The sequence below is a fragment of the Acanthochromis polyacanthus genome, chromosome 8 (assembly GCF_021347895.1).
Source record: "Acanthochromis polyacanthus isolate Apoly-LR-REF ecotype Palm Island chromosome 8, KAUST_Apoly_ChrSc, whole genome shotgun sequence".
Classification (NCBI taxonomy): domain Eukaryota; kingdom Metazoa; phylum Chordata; class Actinopteri; family Pomacentridae; genus Acanthochromis; species Acanthochromis polyacanthus.
Genome location: NC_067120.1, coordinates 42,039,280 through 42,057,127, shown reverse-complemented (window position 1 = coordinate 42,057,127; position 17,848 = coordinate 42,039,280). Strand labels below are relative to the sequence as shown.

Here is a 17,848-nt window from a genome sequence, read left to right as displayed (position 1 = left end):
GTCGTATTTAATGCACTGAGTCCGATTACTGAGGTATAGTTTGCAAACCAAGCAACTGCATCCTCCGAGAGTCCCGTATGAAGAAGTCTAAGTTTTAAAATATCATGGTCAACAGTGTCAAAGGCTTTGGACAGATCAATAAAAAGTGATGCACAGTGCTGTTTCCTGTCAAGAGCAACAATAATGTCATTTATCACTTTCATTGCAGCTGTGATGGTGCTGTGTTTTTTTCTGAAGCCTGATTGATATTTTGATAAAACAGCATTGGAGTAAAGGAATGTCTTTACTTGCTCACTCACAAGAACCTCGAGAATTTTGACCAGCACTGATAGATTAGATATTGGTCTATAATTAGTTAAAACCACTGGGTATAAGGGAAGAACAAAAGCCAATTTCCAAACCGAGGGAATTTTATTTTTTTTCATTATGAGGTTAAAAAGAACTGGAATCGGCACTGCTACATAATCAGCTACCAGTTTTAAAAAATAAGGATCAATTAAATCGGGTCCACATGACTAACAAATAGTATTCTGACTTCGCTTTCTTAACTAAAGAAGATCATTTATTACTTATTATGTGGGTTTGTGAAAATAATAACAGCTCAACAACCACAACTGGGGAGAGCAAAAAGTAACTAATGTGGGATTCGCAAAAACAGGAACGGAGGGGGCTGGCAGGTTCTTGGAAACCGACAAATGGCCGGATTAGGTGGTGCAGGCGAGGGGGTGTCCAGGTCCTTTACAGGCGGCAGGAGTGGGTCATATCTGCAGCTTCCACAGAACATTGGAGAACTCCAAGATGCAGTCAGCAGCATGCAGAAGCAGAGTTTAGGATCAGGGGCCTCATTTATAAAACATTCCGTAGGATCCATACTAAAGTTTGCGTACGCCGATAATACGAAAAGGGCGTATGTCCTTCGCCCCTGATTTATAAAACTGTGCGTAAGCACAGCTGCATTCAATTTCTTGATAAATCACACACCAGCTGGAAGATTGCACAGGTGGATCCACCTCACATTCCGCCCACAACACACCCACATTTTACCATGAATGGTCAATGCAAAGTAACTCATGAATGTATCTGTATTTAAATAAGCTGCTGATCCACGGCATTTCACGCAGCGCCCCCTGCAGTCTTTTCTCTGCTGTGCATCAGGATGAATGAATCATGTGTTGACCCAGGACACCCTGCCACTAAATTTGCTATGATCATGTCCGATGTACAAATAATTTGTAAACTGATTGAATGTACATTTTTTCGGTTCACATAGACAAATTCATTTTCACTGGGGGGTTGTGGTGTGAAGCATGTGTGCCTGTACAGGGCTGATTAATGGTTGGACGCTCATCCCATTCGGCCGCATATGGATAAATAAACAAAATTCTTTACTAATTTTTTTTTGCCTTTTTACTGTGATAGTTGCAGTGAAGAGTGACAGGAAATGGGGAGAAGAGTAGGAAGACATGCATTAAAGTGCCGCGGGCAGGAATCGAACCCGGGCCACTGCGTCGGAGACCAGCCCTGCAAATGGGGCTTCTGCTTTCCCCGATGAGCCGTACAGGCACCGAGTGATCAATAAACAAAATTATTTAATAAAGATCACTGCACCGGCCCCAGATACCGGCCCTTCGGTCAAACGACCGAATGAAATAACGTTCAATCCGCCCCTGTTGATATATGAACATAGTTCTGCAAATACAGTCGTAGGCTGAATGACGCACTATATGAACATCTACAACAATGAGGGTTTATGATTATCCGGCTCTACAAGTCTAATATGTGATAACAATAAAGGTTTGAGATCAATCTGGTTTCAATTCACCACTTCACCCTCCATCACTGCCGTTCCCTCTGTCTCCAAAATGTGCTTAAGCAAGCATCAAAGTTGGCGCACCGGTGCACACATTCTCACGCCAAGTTTGTTTTAGAAATCACAACGTACACAGCGTACGCCACTTTCTACGCAAAGTTTGTGATTTACGCCCTGTTTTGTGCGTAAGCAAGCATCAAGAATCAAGGTTGGTGCACCGGTGCGCACATTCTCACGCCAAGTTTGTTTTTATAAATCACAACCTTTGCGTAGAAAGTGGCATACGCCACTTTCTAGCCCTGTTTTGTGCGTACGCAAGCTTTATAAATGAGGCCCCTGGCCCTGAGCTGAGTGGAGAGCCAGGCTTTATTCTGCTGGTGATGGGTGGTGATGAATGGCGATGGATGGGGATGGGTGGTGATGGATGGCGATGGATGGCGATGGATGGTGATGGACGGCGATGGGTAGTGGTGGGTGGTGATGAATGGCGATGGATGACGATGGACGGCGATGGGTGGTGATGGATGGCGATGGATGTAATGGGTGGCGATGGGTGGGGATGGATGGTGATGGATGGCGGTGGGTGGCGATGGACAGGTGATGGATGGCGATGGACAGGTGATGGATGGCGATGGATGGTGATGGACGGCGATGGATGGTGATAGGTGGTGATGGATGGCGATGGATGGTTTTGGGTGGGGATGGATGGCGGTGGGTGGCGATGGATGGTGATGGATGGGGATGGACGGCGATGGATGGCAATGGATGGTGATGGGTGGGGATGGATGGTGATGGATGGTGGTGGGTGGCGGTGGGTGGCGATGGATGGTGATGGATGGCGATGGATGTGATGGATGGCGATGGGTGGGGATGGATGGTGATGGATGGCGATGGGTGGCGATGGACGGCGATGGATGGAGGTGGGTGGTGATGCGTGGCGGTGGGTGGTGGTGGGTGGTGATGGATGGTGATGGATAGCGATGGGTGGCGATGTATGGTGATGGATTTGATTTGATTTGATTTATTTAATTTTCACACACAAAATTAAACAAACAATTCGCATTTCTTACATTAAAAATGTGAAGGAAGGTTGCCAAAAAACCCTCAAGGGGTTTGAAAGAAGACAACCTCCAAAAAAAATAAAAAATAAAAACCTTCTCATATAGACCATTCTATAAATACATAAAAATGTGACAAATAACATGCCAACAGTTCATAAAGTTATACACAGGGTAAATATTACCTCATTAAAACATATTGACCAAAGACAAACCAGGTGTTAGTAGGATATCCCATTTGGAAAATTACTCTTTTTCAAAAGCAGTGCTTTAAAAGCTGCTTTAAATTTGGTTTGTGAAAGGACTCTGACCCAGGTTGGTAATTGATTCCATATTTTGGATCCTCTGTATGGAATACTAAACACAGACAGATTTATACGAGCAAAGGGAGCTCTAATAAGTGTGCTGCTACGAGTTGGATAATAATGAAATTCGTTATTAAAATGATAAATAGAATTTAGATGTTGGGGTAGTAGTTTGTTTACAGAACTATAAACAAACTGACCAATTTGGAAATTACTGACTTGGTAGACAGTCAGAACACCTGCTTTAGAAAACAGGGGCTGAGATGGATGTCTGCGATCTACATGAAATATTATTCTCAAAGCTCATTTCTGGAGATGATAAATAGGCTGAAGTTTAGTTTCATGGGTACTAGCCCAACATATATTACAGTAATTTATATGTGGATATACCATTGCATAATATAGCATTGTTGCTACTCTTGAATTAATGAGGGAGCGGATTTTTCCCAGTATTCCGACAGCTTTGGCGATTTTTGAAGTAAGAAAACTCAGATGTGGTTTCCAGCTGAGGGATTCATCAACTATAACTCCAAGAAAACGAGCAGAGGAAACATTCTGGATGGGTAAATTATCAATTTGAATTTTCAAGGAAGATTTAAAAGTACTGGGCTGTATTCCAAAAAATATAAAGTTATTTTTTTTAATATTGAGTGACAATTTATTTGACATGAACCAAGAAGATAACTTGTCAAGTTCTTCATTCATTACTTGTACGAGAGCATTAGGATCCTTATGGGAATAAAATACACAGGTGTCATCTGCAAATAAGATTTTAGAGAGTTTATCAGAAACTTTGGGGAGGTCATTAAAATATAACAAAAATAACAAAGGACCCAAAATTGAACCTTGAGGTAATCCACGCTGAAGAGGAAGAAGAGGAGAGTCTACCCCTTTGTAAGAAACCGTTTGGTATCTGTCTGTTAGATAATTAGAAAACCACTGTCATGATCTATGCTTTATGCCAAGAAATGAAAGCTTGTCAAAAAGAATCACATGATTGACTGTGTCGAATACTTTAGAGAAATCCAGAAAAACACAGATGGTATTTTCTTTTTGGTCTCTTGCTTTATATATTCCGGTCAGTAGTTGATCAAGCGCCATATAGGTAGAATGTTTCTTCCTAAAACCATACTGATGTGGAAATAAAATATTGTGCTCATCAAGATATTTAATCAATCTACTATAGACAATCTTTTCAAGAACTTTTGAAATAGTAGGTAAAACAGAGATTGGTCTATAGTGATTAAAAACAGCAGGATCATCCTCTTTATGAACTGGAATGATTTTTGCTCTCTTTAGTTCAATAGGAACAACACCATTGATAAGGGAAAGATTAAAGATATGAACAAGAGGTTTGATGATATCAGGGCATATGGATTTTAACAATTTACTGTCAATATTATCATACCCTGGAGAGCTGTCCTTTAGACCTAGTAAAATATCTCTGACCTCTTCCTCAGTAACTGGTAAAAGTTTAAATTCTTCAGTAATTGAGCAACCCATACAGTCCAATGGTTTGTGCTGGCAAAATGGGATCTTAGAAGCTAAAGATGGACCAACTTCTGAAAAAAAAGGAGTTGAATTTAGAAGCAATTTCGTTGGCATCTGTGACAGTACTATCATCATTCATTTTAAATTCATTTGGCATCTGCTTTTTAGAGTAATTTTTATTAAGAATGGAATTAATTGTTCTCCACATGCCAAACACATTGTTTCTGTATTGGGCTAGCTTTGTAATAATGAACTTTTGCTCCTCTCAAGATATGGTTTAATTTGTTCCTATGTTTTTTGAATTCACTAAAATTGAATGGTGTAGGATTGGAAACATACTTTTTAAATAACTTATTTTTAGTCTTTAAAGATTTAATAATAGCTGGGGTAATCCAAGGTTTAGATTGCTTAAATTTAGGAGTCACAGATTGAAGAGGAAAACATAAATTAAATACATCAACAAGTTTCTTTGTAAACATTGTGAAAGCTCTCTGTGTGTCATCTACTTCAATAATGTCACTCCATTGCAAAAGGTTGACAGCCTTAATAAATTTGTTTCTGTTTGCATCAGTAAAATGTCTTTTACATTTAGTATTTTGCAGAGGGACTCTCTGTTTAGTGTCAGATAGGGTTACTAAAAAAATAGGACAGTGGTCAGCCACATGTATACCCAGGACACCAGATTTGGTCCTCTTATCCAAGACATTTGTGAAGATGTTATCAATTTGAGTTGCTGATGTAGCTGTCACTCTGGTGGGTACTGTAATCATAGGATAAAAGCTGTGGGAATACATGATATCAATGAATTCCTTACTTGTTAAATCTATCTCACAGTTTCCGATGTTTATGTTAAAGTCCCCCATCATGTAACAGTTTTTCCCTTCTGTGGATATGATCTTCAGAGCCTTGGACATACTGGCAATAAACTCAAAAGTGTTGCAATCAGGTGGTTTGTAAATGCAAAGGATTATCTCTTGCTTAGTTTCAATGGCTACTACTTCAGCAGAGGTTTTAAATAAATATTCAATATCATTTCTTTCAATATACAATAAACTGGGCCTTACAAATAGAGAAACACCCCCACCTCTTCTATCCTCTCTACATCTAAATACATGATTGTAATCCATAAATCTGAAGACACTTGCAGTGCTCTCAGTTAACCAGGTTTCAGTAAACCCAATCACATTAAACGTAAAGTCTAGATTTTCAAGACAAGTGGTTATAACATCATAGCGTTTGCCAAAACTGCATACATTAATATGAAGAAAAGAGTGTTCATTCTTAATGGTAAGGGAGTTAATCATATTCTTGAATTCCAACTCACTGTAGTATTCAGATGAACCAAGACTTGGATTTATCTGAGAAAGACAATTAAAATCTGGGTCGTTTTCTTGTAAATAACTTACAGCAGATGATCCTTCATGATTGTTTTCAAACAAAGATGCCATATTAAGGAGGGGAAGGTAGAAACAGTACTCAGATGGTATTCCTCCAAACAGGGCAGATAAGTTCAAACTCCGCTGTTCACTGCCATCTGGTGGAGTTGACGGGGTTTAACTATGAGTTTGTCATAGCTAATAACAGCAAAGTTTCCCTTTTCTCTGGCCTGTTTCATGGCTGGGAGAAGCTCAGCTCTCTTCCTCCTGACACGGTCGGAGAAATCCTCATTGACATAAATGCCAGTCTTTTTAAGATGAGCTTTTGCCTTTGACAAAATAAGTTCCTTGTCCTTGTACCGCAAAAATATCACCACAATTGGCCTTGTTTTGCCAATATTTTGCTTCAGATTACCAATACGATGGGCTCTTTCTATTTCTATACATTTTGCATCAATCTTCAGCATGCTGGTCATGAAATCCCGGACCTTCTTTTCGGAGTCTGACCATGTTTCAAAATCATTTTCTTGAGACAAACCATCAATAATGACATTGTTTCGTCGACTCTGATTTTCTAAAAAGTCAACTTGTGTGGATGGCGATGGGTGGCGATGGACGGCGATTGATGGTGATGGATGGCGGTGGGTGGCGGTGGGTGGCGATGGATGGTGGTGGGTGGCGATGGATGGTGGTGGGTGGCGATGGATGGCGGTGGGTGGCGATGGATGGTGGTGGGTGGCGATGGATGGTGGTGGGTAGCGATGGGTGGCGATGGATGGTGGTGGATGGCGATGGATGGCGGTGGGTGGCGATGGATGGCGGTGGGTGGCGATGGATGGCGGTGGGTGGCGGTGGGTGGCGGTGGGTGGCGGTGGGTGGCGATGGATGGTGGTGGGTAGCGATGGGTGGCGATGGATGGTGATGGATGGGGATGGATGGCGATGCCGCAGGTGTGTTGGAATCAGCAGCTGGCCTCTATCAGCGCTGATCACCAGTCGGCAGACACAGCAATGGGGGGAGGCACCGACAGCCCGAGGAGCAGAGAACAGGAAAGACAGAGGGGTAGAGGAGGCCACGGGAGGTCAGGCAGGGGCAGGTGCAGGGACCAGGGAGGGGGTCATGACATTTAAACTCTTCAGTCATTCAATCATTTGAAACTGTGAAGCATAAAAGACCATCACTGCTTCATTATCTCCATTTATGTTTGAACCTGTCATAGAACTGCTGGATGAGATCCAGAAGCTTCATAAATCCTTCATGTCGGAGGAGAAGAGGGTGAGGAACGCTAACAAAGCTATCGAGGACTCCATGGATACCAGACAGGAGGTCAAACGCAAACTGAGCATGTGCAGCAGCAGAGGAGACCTGGCACCACTGGAGAAGAAAGTCAACGGACTCAGTGTGGTCAACCTCAACCAACAGGTGAGATCAACCTCAACCAACAAGTGAGATCAACCTCAACCAACAGGTGAGATCAACCTCAACCAACAGGTGAGGCCAAACTGTCATGACTTGGAGAACTAGTCTTCTCCTGTGTTAAACACAGGAGCAATATTCACAACTAAACAGCTGCTGAAGTTCTCTATGAACTGGATGGTGGGATCATTAATGAGTATGTTCTTGTCAAGTTCTTTAGCCCGTGATCTGATCTGTGTCATTTAATATTCAGCATCTCTAGATACAGTCTGCAAAAAAACACGAACCAGACAAACACAGATGAGACAAAATTCATCGTCACTGAGCCCAGTTTAGCTGAATACTGTCACATGATCAAAGCACAAAGGTCATATGATCAAAACACACCATCACATGATGGAAATACAGCATCACATGACATCAGCAGAAGCTCAGGCATGTGTTTTGGTTTGATTCAATGTTCGGTGCATGAGACATGGTATTTAGTCACCAAAAATCAGACATGATTCCGAAACATGTTCAGGTTTACATATGTTGGTTGACACACATGAAATAAAACAGTGTTTTACGAACACATTTAAAAGGAGAAAAGTCACCTTCAGAGAGAAAAAAATATTTCTGTTTACCGAGAGCCTTGGAGCCGAGAATTCTCTGGAAATAATGAAAGTTTTTGTAGATTTTCTAAGCAGTATGTGAAGCTCTAAATATGAAACTATAAAGTGATCCAGAGGTTTGGTTCCAATGGGTCATGTGGTCTGAATGATTATAAAGAACAGCTGATAAACCTTCAGGAATGATGCTGGTGTCTGAATGATCAGGATATTAACCTTCAGGAATGACGTTGTGGTCTGGTGCAGGTCTGTGGAGCTCCAGGTCTGGAGGACTGCTCTGGATGTGGTGGAGCTCTCTGTGTTCGTCTGGGTCAGAGGAAATGTGGAGGTCCAGACTGTGAAGGAGTCGTTCCCATTGCTCAGAAAGCTTCACAAACTGCAGAGACAGTGGAGGACCAGCTGATCAAACTGCCATCCAGACTCCAGGAGTCCAGGAACAAGGCAGGTTCTTAGTGGGACCAGTGGGGGGACTGGTGTACTCACTGGTCATACTGGGAGGTGTGGTGCAGAGATATGTTGACTACCATTAGCAGAGGCAGGTTGTCACGTTCTTGGTTTCTGCTGCTGTTAAACTTTATACTGACTGAGGTTTCTGTTTTTTTGTCCTCATTTCTATCAGTTAGTCTCGCTGTGGGACGCTGTCCTAACAAATGTCTCTGATGTAAACATTTGATATCTGCAGATTGATGGTGATGTGCTGTGATGGAGCTCATGATCAATAGGATGAAAATCTTCACTGATGACATCTGTTTATTCTGTCAGATCAATGAAGCAAAGCAAGCAGCTCAGGACACCAAAGACCAGGCGAAAGACCTGCAGGACCGGATCCACAGCAACACCCACTCCATGGAGAGAGAGAAGAACAGAACCAGGGAGCTCCTTCAGCGAGTCAAAAACTATCTGCTGGGTCAGTGTTTACTCCTCAATCACATAATCCATCCTCAACATGCAGCTGGTAGCCCAGACCAGCTTTACCTCATCCAGAGAGGAAATATTCAGGAACATGAAGCTCAGTGACAGAAAATAAATCATTAATCAGACCTTCTGTCTGTGAACCTGCCGTCTTTCAAACTGTGAGAGATTGTGTCGGTCTGCAGGAAACTAAGGATAAGGATAAAGTTTATTGATCCACAGTGGTGAAAGTTCACTGTTACAGCAGCTCCAAAAGAAAAAGTATAAAGGCGGTGCAAGAAAAAATAAGAAAAAAAACCCAGCACAAAAATTGCAGATAACATTATATGCAAATGATTTTTTAATACTATGTAGAAGACTATATACAAGAGGATGAGGTAATATGCAAATGATTTTTAAATACTATCTCCATTAAAAAAAACTATCTCCATCATTCATTCCTTTCCTTCCTGACAGATGACATGGTTCCTCCAGAAGACATCGAGAAAATGGCCAAAGCTGTTCTGAACATCCAGCTGCCAGGATCACCGGATCAGATCCAATCAATGATCAATGACATCAATAATTTGGTGACCAATTCAACCAAATTCCAGGACGATCTGAAGAACCTGGAGCTTCAAGCCAAGGCTGCCCAGGACCTGCTTCAGGAAGCTCAGAAACTCAAGTGAGTGTGGAACAACACAAAACAAATGCTCTGTGAAAACACTGAAGTCTGAAGTAAAACATCTGAAATAAAGACAGGAAGCTTGAATGAGAAGCTGAAACACAAACTAACCTCTGAGGAAATGGAACATCTGCTGGCTTCTCCTCTGTTCTGGATGTGTGAACTGGTACTTCATACATGATTAATGTGTGAACTGGTACTTCATACATGATCAACAGAACAATCTGCACTGAATCCCACATTGTTGTCTTTCCTTCAGTCCAAAAGCTCCACAGCAGAGAGGGAACATCTAATGCTCTGATCGGTGGCAGCCTGACTGATCAGTTCCTTGTTCTGCTTTGCCTTGTGTTTATCTGTTGATTGAAATATTCACTGTTCTGAGAACATGAGACGTTGCAGAAGATGTTTGGTTTTCACCTCCTGACAGATTGGTTACTGTCTGCTTGAGTCTTGGTCTGTTCATGAGAAAAACCTTGTATCTTGTAGTCATGTTGTTTTTGTTGTGTTTAGGGAAAGGACAAAGATCATTGATGTGGAAGACATCAACAGAGACATTTATGAAGCAGACAGAATTCAGGAAAAAGCCAACGACAACTTGGAGACAGCCAGCCAAGACAGAGACAAGACCAGGGACAGAATCCAGAAAGTAAAAGATCCTAAATATCTCCAATGTCCTCGAGTCATGCCTCCTGACCATGTCCTCACATATATGTTCTGTCGTGTTTCAGAGTGAAGAAAAACTAGACGATATTGAGGCGAAGCTGATGAATCGGTCTGACCATCGTCTGAAAGAAATCCAAGCTGTGAAGAACAAAACTGACCAGAACAGAGAGATGGCCCGAGAGGCTCAACAGGCTGCAGAATCCGCTTTAAGCAACGCTATGGAAACACAGACGGTAAATTTAAATATCTCAGAAAACTGTTTGATTGCAAGTTTGAATAAAACTCTGGAAAGTCTTCAGGCAGCTCTCCACCATGGAACTGGCAGGTTGTTTTAGAGTGGCCAACTGTTCTCAGGAACTGTGTTGTTTTTTGTTGTGGGTTCTCAATAACAAGACCGTTGCTTGAAGAAGAAGGTATTTTATATCGAACGCGACTTAATCACATGTACAGAGACGAACACTAAAACCTGTCTGAGCTATATAGTTAATCTACTCACAGACACCGAACGCCCCCTGCTGTCTGGAGGTGTAAGCAGCATTCACATGAACCACTGATACAAGAAAATATGCATTTGCTGTTATCATTACATCTTCCTTTTTTTTCAAAATAAACACCTACTTTCATAAACATGACCTCTCTCAGTTCAACATAAAGGAATTATACTACTATCAGAATGACTTTTTTTTCTAAAAACATTTTTCCAATTATAAACATAAAACCTTGCTCTGTCTTGACAAAATTAACGTTGTCTTCACTTATGTATATGCTTAAAGAATAATGATAACTCTCTTATAAGTTGTTCATCTAAACTCGGTTAACTTAAAGTTAACACCAAAATCAGCTTGTACTAACTTCAATCTGTACCACACAAGTACACAACTATACTTAAAACGTAAAGAGATATTACATCATAACCTTAAAACCAGCATATGAACACATTTAAATCTGTTCAATGAGTCTCCCAGGTGACTTCACATTTCTTGAAGACTTTCTGAGTGTTTGTTCTTGCATATGGGTAGATGACTCAGGTGATGGTGTCTTGAGTGTGTGTTGAGGTTGTCCAGCAGCCTCAAACCTCTGTTTTCCAGTTGGAGGCTCCTTGAGAAAACCTCTACAATTTCGTCTCAAGAGAGCTCCATCTTCTGTCTGAATGGTATATGACCTTGGTTGAACTTCACTCAGAAAAGCTTTCTGTGTCCATGTGTTTGTTTTGTCTTTCAACCTCACTTGGTCCCCAGCATGCAGTTCAGGTAGTTTCTTTGTTCTTCTGTCATAATAGAACTTCTGCTTTGCTTTTTGCTGCTCCTTGAACTTCTTCACTCTGTTTCCTTTGTCCTGAGCAAATCATCCTCGATGGGCAGATTTGATCTCAGGTGTCGTCCCTTAAGGAGTCGAGCTGGCGACACACCACACTAAAGTGGCGTTGTGCGGTATACCAGTAGGCTCTGGTAGAAGTCAATTTCACTGTCTCGTGCCTTGCTCATCAGTCTTTTCACAGTTTGGACCGACTTTTCTACAAGCCCATTAGACTGCGGGTAGTGAGGACTTGATGTTGTGTGAACAAAGTCCCATGCTGTGGCAAACTGTTTGAATTTCATGTTGGCAAATTGCGGTCCATTGTCTGTAAGTACTTCACCCAGCACACTGTGTCTTGCGAATATGGCTTTCATGGATGTAATCAGCCTCTGTGGTTATGTGCAATCTACAGACTTCTGGATACAGGGAATAATAGCCTGTGACCACAATGTAGCATGTATGAATTGCGTGCATAAAAATTATAAAAAGATGTAACAAGATTTTGGACTAGCTCAGAAGATTCTGATTCGGCTCTGGGAGGTAGAGGTACAGTAAGAACACTTGAGGCAGAAATTTTGGTTTAAGTGCCTTATTATTTTGCTTGTGAAAAAACAGAGTAGGAAAAATATATTTACAATATTTACAATCTGCAGATAACAATGTTTCAGATAGCAACACTCTATGAACAAGTGCACTTCAACTATTTTTTTCCTTTAGTTTTCACCAAGAACACAGTCACAATCCAACAGGTTAACAGCACAGTATAAAAATGTCCCAACCACAATTCAAGGTACACAAGATTGATAGTTTTCTCCCACAATGCAGTGTGGGTAATTGTCCATAGGTTTCAACCAGAGAGTTCCTGAGTTATTGCTGAATGTCCATGAGCGCGCCACCAGAGTACAAATATGACCCTGAAAAGGTTCAAAAATTAGGTGGGAGAAGACTGGCTGCTAACAACCGCCTACCAGACCGCAGCGGGATGTTGTTGAGTGAGGTTCAGGCTCGTGGGCTCTAGCTCGCCTCCTGTGATAGATGTATGCACCCAACAGGGCGCACCTGGCCAATTCCCTTCGATTATCAGTCTCAGCCAAAAACCCTGTTCTCCGAAGCAGCGGTAGCTGATCTCGTGTTAGCAGCGATCCTGTGGCTCGTCTCCTCACCAGTGTGTGTGTGGAGAGGAGCACAGCTGTATTAATCAGACCCGCAAGTGACCCGATTAGTTGAAACGCTACACAACCTGAGAGCGTACGTGACGGTGCATTTACGGATCGTAATAAAAATAGGAAATATTTTATATTAATTACTTTCGTTTGAGGAAGCGTGGTTTTTTATGTGGGTTACAACAATGTAGTCCTTTCCTCCAGAAATAAAGAGGTCAGCACCCACCTTCTGATGATAAAGTTGGTCTGGCACAGGGTGTGGCATAAATGGCTCTGCAGGATTGCTTGCTTGGTATTTCAGACATGTTGAGCAGTTTGACACCTCATTTGTCACATCCTGATTAATCCGTGGCCAATACATCACCTCGCGTGCTCTCTTTTTGCATTTTTCAATGCCAAGATGTCCTGCATGTATTTTCTAGAGCATGTCTCCATGCAGAGTCTTTGGAACGACTATTTTGCTTCCCTTGTAGATGATGCCTTCCACCACTGACAGCTCTGCTCTGCAGTTCCAGTACTCTTGAATAACAGGTGAGCAGTCTTGCTTACAGTTGGACCATCCATCTATGACAGTTTTGCACAGTGTTTCTAACGAACAGTGTCATCTTTGCTTGTCTCTGTTCTTATGAGCTCCTTTTTTCTATCAGCGACAGGCAGTGCGCTCGTGATCATGTTCACATATGCTTTTACATCATTGTCCATTTTGGTGTTTGCTGGCTCCTTTGGGCCAACAGCTCTGAATAAAGTGTCGGCTGTGTACATCAGCTTACCAGAGGTGTACATCACCTTGAATGTGTAGTGTTGCAGTCGAATCATCATTCTTTGGATTTTCAGTGGACAGTCATTGAGTGGCTTCTGGAACAATGTAATCAGTGGTTTATGGTCAGTCTCAACACTGATTGCTTGCCCTGACACAAACTGGTGAAATCTTTCACAGGCATATGTTATGTGAGCCGTTCTTTTTCGATTTTTGCATATCTTGTCTCTGCGTCCGTCATGGATCACGAAGCATATGCAACAGACTGCCAGTCACCATACTTCTGCATAAGAAAAGCTCCAAGCCCACTCTGTGATGCATCTGATGAGATCTTCATAGGTCAGGTCATAAAACTTCAGAACTGGCTCTTCTGTGAGCAACTTCTTCAAGTCACACCAGGATTTCTCATGTTCACGATTCCACTCCCATTCAATTTTCTTTTCAGTCAGTTGCCTCAGTGGCGCCATCTTTTCAGAGAGATTGGGTATGAATTTTCCCATGGAGTTGATCATGCTATCATACCACTGTACATCCTTCTTGCATTGTAGCCTTGGCATATTTTCGATTGCTGACACTTTTCTGGGATCCGGTCTGTGGGGGACCTCTTCGCTGCTCAGGAGGTCCCCCACAAATGTCAGTTCCTTTACTCCAGGCTGGTATTTCTCTTTATTCAGCTTCAGATTTGCTTTTCTGGTTGCCTCAAGAACATTTCTCAGTCTTATGTCATGTTCTGTATTTGTGCTTCCCCACACAATGATGTCATCCATTGATGTGTCCACTCCTTCCAAGTGTTCATAGATCATGTGTATTGTCTTGTGATACACCTCTGGTGCTGATGCAATGCCGAATGGCAGTCGTCGGAATCTATATCTGCCAAATGTACTGTTGAATGTGCATAGTTTTGAACTTGCATCGTCCAGCTTTAACTGCCAAAATCCCGATGATGCATCCAGTTTGCTAAACTATTTTCAGTCCTTCTAGGATTTCACAGGCGTTTTTCGTGATTGTTGCAGCCGAAAATGCCTGAATTCGCGGCAATTTTTCTAAAAAGTTGCGATAAAAGTTGCGATGTTTTAAGCTTATTTGTTGAGACAAATTTCCGGGAGACAGTGACAATTGCTTGAAAGCTGTATTTTTCCAGCTTGTAGAACATGTTTCAACACTGTAATTGACATATTTATTCCAAAATTAATTATTTAATGCTCCAACCCATTTCCACAAAAGCTGGCACACCACGGTGGGACATTAGCAGCTGCCAGATACTGGTTTAACATGACGTGACCTAACTATGCAGGGGGCGACATGAATTGATGGGACTCAGAAACACCCCCACAGTTTAATCAGTTGTTCCTTGTGTCATTTCCGATACGTCCACTGTGGTAGATTGTTGTAGGATCACAATCATGTGATTGTCAGCGGGCCGCTGAGGTAGCGTTCACCTGTTGCCATGGTTACCGTGCCGCTATGAATCCTTAACAAATCTGTGGATCCAGACTTTAAGCCGTATCACTGCTGAAGTCTAATCATTTGGAAGTGAATTTGGTGACGTACGTGCATTAGGTTTGCACTGGGAGCTGCTATGATTGGTGGAACTCACAGGAGGCGGGCCAAAATTGTGGGAAAGTTGGGGTGACTGGACAAAATGGCAAGGCCGCGCAAAATTCGCGGAGATTGGTTGATTTCATGTGAATTCCTGGAGGGACTGTATTTTGCATTTGCAAACTGTGATATTATTTCTTCTCTCGTGGGGAGTTTGAAATGCTCTCTCTGTATAGCCCTATTTAGATCTCTAGGATCCATACATACCCTTGCCTTTCCATTCTTTTTCTCGAGAATAAGAGAACTCACCCACTCTGTTGGTTCATCAATCTTTTCAATCACCTCCAAGTTCTCCATCCGGTCCAGCTCATCTTTCAGTGGCTTTTGAAGAGCAAATCGTACTTTGCTGCATGCATGAATGACTGGTGGCACACTGTTATCCACTCTGATTGTGTGTTCTCCTGAAAGGCAGCCAAAACCCTAGAACAGATCGCTGTACTCGTTCATCAAATCATCATAGTCCATGTCCTCGTCAGTTTCCACAACAAGCACTCTCCTGACTAGGTTCACTCTCTCACAGGCATATAAACCTAGTATGGGCTGCACATTCTTTGGCACCCCAAGGAATGCTAGTGTGTGTTCTTTGTGCTTGTGTGTCACTCTAACCATGCATTTTCCTTTCACTGGTATTTCTGCTCCTGAGTATCCACTTACTTTCACTTTAGTTGCATGTATTTTGGGTCTGGGTCTAATTCTCTTTAACTCTGTCTCTGATATGACATTCGCTTGGGCACCGGTATCCGGTCTAACCTCCATGAGCGTGTCATTCACTTTGAGTGTCATCATCCAATCTTTTTTTCCACTTTGTTTTCTGTCACGGCATCTACATAGAATTCCTCAGTGTCATCTTCATCCACTGTACGGACTTTGCTTTGTTTTGTGGTATGATTTCTGCAGCACCGAGCATAATGGTTACTTTTGTTACAGTTGTTGCATGTTTTGCCATATGCCGAACATTTTTTAGAAGGATGCTGCGTGCCAAGCTGGGATAGGCTCCAGCACCCCCCGCGACCCTAATGAGGATAAAGCGGTGTATGGAGGATGGATGGATGGATGCTGCGTGCCACATCGAACACAAGTCTTTTCTTTACTGTCCCTGTTAACTGGTGACTGACTGCTGTTTAATCTCAGAGACAGCACTCTTTTTATTGATTCTGTGTGTGTTCTTGTTCACAGCATCTACCTTGTAGTTGTCACTGACCAGTTCTTTTGCTTGCACTTTTACAGTCTCAGCCGCTCTGCACAGTTTCAGTGCTTTTTCCAGGTCGAGATTTTCCTCTCTCAGTAGCCTCTCCATTATCAGGAATCCCGCACACAAGTCTGTATTTTATTAAAGAGTCTGTCAGTCCTCCAAATTCACACGTCTTACTTCTGTTCTGTAACTCTGTTGCATACTGATCGATTGTCTCTCCTGTCTTCTGTACACGTGAAGAATCTGTGCCTCTCAAATGTCACATTTCTCTTAGGTATGCAGTAAGCTTCAAAATTCTCCATTATCTTATCGAGCTTCATTCCGTCTCCATCAGCAAACGTGAAGTTATTATAAACTTCTAGTGCATCTTCACCCACTACATGCAAAAACACTGCCACTTGCTTTTTGTCACTTGCCTCGTCAAGTCCAATTGCCGATATGTACAAAGCGATGCGTTGCTTAAATCTCCTCCAATTTTCTGCTACATTCCCATTAAGCTGAAGGTGGGTGGTGGGTCTAAGCCGTGCATGTTGTCGTCGCTAGTCCACTTTCTCTCATGGCGAGTTAGCAACACAAAGTTCACTGCTGAGCTGATACGTCGGTATGGTTAGCTGGGTGGCTAACATTAGCTTGCCTCAGTAGCTCGTCCTCTTTGTTTATATTTGCATGCATTACCTCTCTTCAAGACCATCTTCTGACACCATGTGTTGTTTATTGTTGTGGGTTCTCAATAACAAGACCGTTGCTTGAAGAAGAAGGTCTTTTATATTGAATGTGACTTCATCACATGTACAGAGACGAACACTAAAACCTGTCTGAGTTCTATAGTTAATCTACTCACAGACACCAAATGCCCTCTGCTGTCTGGAGGTATAAGCAGCATTCACATGAACCACTGATACAGGCAAACATGCATTTGTTGTTATCATTACAGGAACCATTGCTGTAGAACATTTTGCATTGACCAACCCTTTAGATCCTCTTTCAAGAACTGTTGAACCCCTATGAAGAACTGATCCCATAGTACATTTTACAGGAATTGTCCATGTAGAACCTCTTTTATGAATCACCCTCTTAGAACTTCTTTCAGGAACTAATCCTGTATAATATTTTTCAAGAACTGACCCTCTACAACCTCTTTCAGGAGCACACCCTGTAGATCACTTTTCAGGAACTGTCCCTATAGAACCTCTTACAGGAACCATCTCTGTGGAACCTCTTTGAGGAACTGACTTTGTAGAATGTCATCCAGAATGGCCCTTGAAGAACCTCTTACAGGAAGTGTCTCTGCAAAACATCTCTCAACAACGATCTCTGTTGAATCTCTTTCAGGAACTACCTTCCCCTTAGAACCTTTTGTAGGGACAGACTCTGTAGACCCTCTTTCAAGGGCGAACAGAGTTCCTTCTCCAGTGTAGGTTCTTCTTCCAGAAGCACTGCTGCATAGTTCTTCAAGCTGATTGGTTGAATACAGAGAGAACATGTTCTCTTTGATGTCTTCCTCCAGGAGCAGTCTCCAGTGAGCCAATCAGAAT

At 42.3% G+C, this 17,848-nt stretch overlaps 1 protein-coding gene across 1 annotated transcript in view; it reads left to right on the top strand.

Moving 5' to 3' along the window:
* The window catches only part of LOC127535136 (laminin subunit beta-4-like), a 62,647-nt gene that overhangs the window by 41,367 nt on the left and 3,432 nt on the right, over window positions 1–17,848 (top strand). Inside the window, exons 27-32 of the mRNA XM_051952198.1 lie at window positions 7,260–7,462; window positions 8,314–8,508; window positions 8,830–8,974; window positions 9,436–9,643; window positions 10,154–10,289; window positions 10,372–10,539. Coding sequence (XP_051808158.1) covers window positions 7,260–7,462; window positions 8,314–8,508; window positions 8,830–8,974; window positions 9,436–9,643; window positions 10,154–10,289; window positions 10,372–10,539 — 1,055 coding nt within the window. The remainder of the gene's footprint in view (window positions 1–7,259; window positions 7,463–8,313; window positions 8,509–8,829; window positions 8,975–9,435; window positions 9,644–10,153; window positions 10,290–10,371; window positions 10,540–17,848) is intronic.